The 5,785-nt window shown below is 39.4% G+C and overlaps 1 protein-coding gene across 1 annotated transcript in view; it reads left to right on the top strand.

The window, feature by feature from the left end:
- The window catches only part of REEP3 (receptor accessory protein 3), a 110,003-nt gene that overhangs the window by 97,344 nt on the left and 6,874 nt on the right, over window positions 1-5,785 (top strand). Inside the window, exon 6 of the mRNA XM_003783624.2 lies at window positions 441-588. Within this exon, the coding sequence (XP_003783672.1) occupies window positions 441-588 (148 nt within the window). The remainder of the gene's footprint in view (window positions 1-440; window positions 589-5,785) is intronic.

The raw sequence follows: 5,785 nt of genomic DNA, 5'->3' as shown, positions 1-5,785 counted from the left end.
TTTTTTTTTTTTTTTGAAGCAAGAGTTTCTTGCTATGTTGCCTAGGCTGGACTCAAGCAATCTTCCCACCTCAGCCTCCCAAGTAGCTGAGTCATGCCACTGTACCCAGCTCTACAACTTATTTTGAAATGCTTTAAAAAAAAGAAAGTGGACGGCGGTACCTGTGGCTCAGAGGAGTAGGGCGCCGGCCCCATATGCTGAAGGTGGCAGGTTCAAACCCAACCCCAGCAAAAAAAAAAAACAAAAAAAAGTGGATTGACAAATGAGTAGATTGTATATATGTGATAAACAAAATGTAGAAAAATGTACACAATACATTGGCGTTCACTATAGAATTGGAAGTTTCACAATAAAATGTTCAGATATAATAATTACATGTAACCACGCTAAATATTTTAAAGTATTTTTTTTCCTGAATCTGTCACTTCTCTGTTAAATAGAGCCAAGGAGCAATCACTGAACGTTTAAGAAGCTTCAGTATGCATGATTTAACAGCTATCCAAGGTGATGAGCCTGTAGGACAAAGACCACATCAACCTTTACCAGAAGCAAAAAGGAAAAGTAAGCCAGCCCCCGGTGAATCAGCAGGTATGCTTATTGTTTTACTATATGGTCCTTTCATAATTGGGCTTTTAGGTCAAGATGGGTACTAAAATAATACGTGTTAATTATCTGAATTTGGAGAGACAAAATTTACTTTTAAGCTTTTAAGCTTTTTTGTATTTTTGAATTTTACATTTTTCTGTAGTTCTTTTTCTCAAAGCAAGGTCAGTACATGGCTTTTGCCAACCATGGAGGTGATCTAGCTCACAGAGTAGCAGTTATCACTTGTGCAACCATAAATGTCTAGATGCTGTGGTTGTGGTTCCCACACCTTCTCACCACCAGCCAGTGCTAGTTCTGGGCTGTGATCAATACTCTTTCTACTCAAGCTGTGTCCTGATATCTGAGGCATTTTATAGTTGAACAATCTTTACCGTAAGTGCAGTGGACAAATAAGGATATTGACTCACAGATAATAAGTTTTAAGCAGGTGATGAAAGATGACTCAGTTTGAAAATAGTATCACTCCAATGGAAAATGTGTTGAAATGACATGCTAGTTCAAGAGCTAACTTGTAGGCATATTCTGTTATAAATTATGAGCATGTCATAGTTTACATATTCTAAAATTTCAATACGCTATCATGACCTTAGAAACATACACATAAATGAGACAGTTCCTTGATTATTTTATGACATGTAAGAAAGTTTTAACTCAAGGCAAGATCTTTAAAATCTTTAGAACATTCCTTTTTAATGTGTTATCTCTTTAAGGTGCAGGGCTAGTGTAGAAGTTTGCTTTTGAGGGAGAGTGGAAATCGTCCTTTATAATTAAAACCAGTTTCACTCTGGGAGGCCAAGGCTGGTTGGGTCACCTGAGCTCAGGAGTTCAAGACTGGCCTGAGCAAGACTGAGACCCCGTCACTACTAAAAAAAATAGCCAGGCATTGTGTCGCCTGTATTTCTGCTAAGTGGGAGTCTGAGATAAGAGAATTGCTCAAACCCAGAAGTTTGAGGTTGCTGTGAGCTATGATATCATGGCATTGCACCTGAAGTGGCAGAGTGAGGCTCTGTTTCAAAAAAAAAATTAAAAGTAGAAAAGAAAACAATTTGAAAAATGAAATAACAAGTTCCTCCTTAAAAATGAAAAATGGCTACTCGGGAGGCTGAGGCAAGAGAATTGCTTAAGCCCAAGGTCTGGAAGTTGCTGTGAGCTGTGATGCCACGGCACTCTACCAAGGGTGACAAAGTGAGACTCTGTCTCTTAAAAAAAAAAATGTAGCTTTTAATATAGGTATTACTGAGTATCCATTTAAAATTTGATATATATCAATTATGATTAAGGGGTCTGTTATATGTATTTTGCCAATTTAATCTAGATATCTGAGTCCTTTATCAGCAGTTTATTCATAATTATACTTTGAACTTGGCTATGAATTATACTCTAATTATGTAAATGAAAATAAGTTTATAAATATGAAAATTTATTATGATAGTCATCTATTAAATTTAAAATGCTATAAATTAAACAGTTTAAAATATTGAGGTGCTGTTTAATTCTCTTGTTAAATTTCAAACAATGGAAATTAAAATAACTTTTAAGATTTATAAAAATTTGAAGTAATGACCAGGCATGCTGGCTTATACCTATAATCCCAGCACATTGGGAAGCCAGGGGGATCTCTTGAACCCAGGAGTTCAAAACCAGCCTGGGTAACATGGCAAGACCTCATCTTTCCCAAAAATTTTTAAAAGCTAGCTGGGCATAGTGATACATGCCTACAGCCCCTTGAGGGGCTGAGGTAGGAGGGTCACTTAAGCCCTGGAGTTAAACGTTGCAATAAGCTATTATCACACCACTGCATGCCAGCCTGGAAGATAGAGTGATTCCCTGTGTATAAAAAAAAAAAAAAATTATGTCTTTGGGAAGTCAAGGTGGAAGGATCACTTGAGCTCAAGAGTTTGAGACCAGCATGAGCAAGAGTGAGACTCCATCTCTACTAAAAATTAGCCGGGCGTTATGTTAGGTGCCTGTAGTCCTAGCTCCTCAAGTAGGAGGATCACTTGAGCCCAGAAGAGGTTGCTGTAAGCTGGGCTAAAACCACAGCACTCTAGCCTGGGCAATGGAGAGAGACTCTGTCTCAAAAGAAGAAAAAAAAAAAAAAAAAACATAGTCAGTGCTGCATAGTAGTATAAGAAAGGTGTTTATTTAGTTGTGAAATTAAAAATTTAATATACATTACTCTTTAAGTTCCAAGTTTTCTGCAGATTGGTATATATTGAAAGCATTTCTTCCCCAAAGAAAAAATTTAACCAAAACTTTTTCTCTCAACAATATCTTTTTCGGCTCGGCGCCTGTGGCTCAAGCGGCTAAGGCGCCAGCCACATACACTTAAGGTGGCGGGTTCGAATCCCCAGCCTGGGCCCGCCAAACAACAATGATGGCTGCAACCAAAAAAATGGCCAGGCGTTGTGGCGGGCGCCTGTAGTCCCAGCTACTTGGGAGGCTGAGGCAGGAGACTCGCTTGAGCCCAGGAGTTGGAGGTTGCTGTGAGCTGTGATGCCATGGCACTCTACCAAGGGGGATAGCTTGAGGCTCCGTCTAAAAAAAAAAAATCTTTTTAACAAACTAGTATGGTTCTAGGACCAGAGCAGGTGAAGAAAATATAATAGTCCAAAAAGACACAAATGCAGGTGTAATGGAAATTTGTCAAATGAGAAAAATCACCTTTCAAAATGGTGGCAGAAAGGCAGAGTAAGTGATGTTAAAATAACTGCTGGATTTAGAAGGTGGGGTAGTGAATAAAGTTATACCTTTTGCCTCATTTTAGATCAAAATTAATTCTTAGAAGATTAAGATTTAGGCTTGGCGCCTGTAGTTCAGCAGCTAAGGCCACTGGAGCTGGTGGATTCAAACCCAGCCCAGGCCTGCCAAACAACAATGACAACTACAACCAAAAAATAGCTGGGCCTTGTGGCGGGTACCTGTAGTCCCAGCTATTCGGGAGGCTGAGGCAAGAGAATCACCTAAGTCCAAGAGTTTGAGGTTGCTGTGAGCTGTGACTCCACAGCACACTACTGAGGGTGACATAGTAAGACACTGTCTCAAAAAAAAAAAAAAAGAAAGAAAGAAAGAAATATTCCCATTGTATGTTACAGGCAAGGGGTTCAGATTTTCAACAATTTAGGAATCTTTACAAACCATTTATCATTAGTTCTACCAAAGAATACAGCTGACCAAAAAGTACATGAAAATGATTTGCAGCCTCCAGTAAAATAGTAAATTTTATCCAAAAAATAGTAAATTAAGAGTAATAATCACCCCATCTCTACTAAAAATAGAAAAACTATCCAGGCATGGTGGTGCACACCCACAGTCACAGCTATTGGGTAGGCCGAGGCCAAGAGATTGAGTTGTGGCCTATGATGACGCCATAACACTCTACCCAGGGCAACCGAGTAAGACTCTTGTCTCAGAAGGAAAAAAAAATAGTAACAGTTTTAATTCTTGCTCAGCATATTGACAAAAATTTTTTAACTAACAGTGCTCTGTATTAGTTACTATTCCAGTTATCTATTGCTATATAACAATTCCCCCTATCCTAAAAAAAAAAAAAACTGGCTTAAAACAATCACAGTCCTTTATTTTGTTCATGACTCTAAGGGTGACTAGATTCAGCAAAGCAGTTCTTTCTTTGGGTCTCATGCAGCTGTGATCAGACAACAGCTGAGGCTGAAGTCCTAATTTCAAAGAAGAGCTCACATGTCTTACGTCAGCTGGGAAAAGTCAGACAGCTGGTGTCTAGAATGGTTGGGGCCTCTCAAGTATTCCTGTGGTTTCTCTCCATGATCTCTGAGGGTAGTTGGGCTTCTTACCTGGCCACTGAAGGCTCCTAAAGCCAGTGTCCCAAGAGAAACTGGCAGAAGTCCTGCAGCATCATTCCTGTCCCATTTTTTGTGGCAATGTGTTAAGGAAGTTAGAAAGACCTATGAGATTTTTTTTTTTATTTAAAAGCATTTAATGACATAGCATATATTTAACAGATAGGGCAAAAGTTGAGAGGTACAGGTCGGACAACTGAGCACCAGGCCTGAGCGACCAGCTCCCAGTTCAGGCCCAGAAGACCTATGAGATTTAAGGAAAAGAATAAAAGAATGTCAGAGAATTTGTAGACATGTTTTAAAACCAACATAGCAAGCGTGTTGAGAAACGAAAACTCTTACCTACTTTTTTTGAGTTTGAAATGGAATCATCGGCTGCTCCAAGTACAGGGGTGTTTACGACAAATTGAGCAAAACCAGTTACAGATTCCTTTGTTCCTTCTCCACTCCCACTGCTTCATTTGACTAGCCTTAAAAGAATTTTTTTTCTTTAAATAAAATAAAATGAAATCATCCTTTTGGATGATAATCTGGCAATAATCATCAAAATGTATTATTCCCTTTAACGCAACAAGAAACTTCTAGGAATTTGTCATAAGGAAATAATCAGACAAATGTTCAAATATATATGTACAAGAATGCTCGTCTCATTGTTTATAACAACAAGTACTGGAACAAACCAAATACCTAAGGAAATGATTAAGTAAAAAGTGATTTATTAGCTGTGAAAAATAATAATGTCAGTCTGTACTTACTGACATGAGAACATATCCATGTTGTGGAGAAGAAAACCTAGGACAAAACAGTGTGTGTGTTACAGTCCTAACTGTAGAGAGACACAATAAGTAGATGCTGAAATGGATATATATACACACATTAATGTATATACATAGGCAGGCGTCCTCAAACTACGGCCCCACGGGCCACATGTGGCCCGCCTAAGACATTTGTCCAGCCCACTGGGTGTTTTTGCCGCCGCTGCCTGTCCTGCTTAGCAGCTGACTCATCCCGGGGCCTGCAGTCCAGCCCTCCAACGGTCTGAGGGACAGTGAACTGGCCCCCTGTTTAAAAAGTTCGAGGACCCCTGACATAGAAGAAAGTCTGGAAGCATATTACTAAAATGTTAACAGTATTTAGCTCTGAGTGGTGGGACTTTTAGTGAGTTTAAAAAAATATTCTAGGGCGCCACTTGTGGCTCAAAGGAGTAGGGCGCTCAAAGTATAGGCCAGAGGTGGTGGGTTCAAACCCAGCCCTGGTCAAAAACTGCAAAAATAAATAAAAAAAAATTCTGGCTTGGCACCTGTGGCTCAAGTGGCTAAGGCCCTGACCACATACACCTGAGCTGGCGGGTTTAAATCCAG

This window comes from Otolemur garnettii, unplaced genomic scaffold, assembly GCF_000181295.1.
Source record: "Otolemur garnettii isolate 467f Iridium unplaced genomic scaffold, OtoGar3 scaffold00008, whole genome shotgun sequence".
In the NCBI taxonomy this organism is placed as follows: Eukaryota; Metazoa; Chordata; class Mammalia; order Primates; family Galagidae; genus Otolemur; species Otolemur garnettii.
Note: the sequence above shows the minus strand (reverse complement) of the source record. Positions and strands in the feature narration are given on the sequence as shown.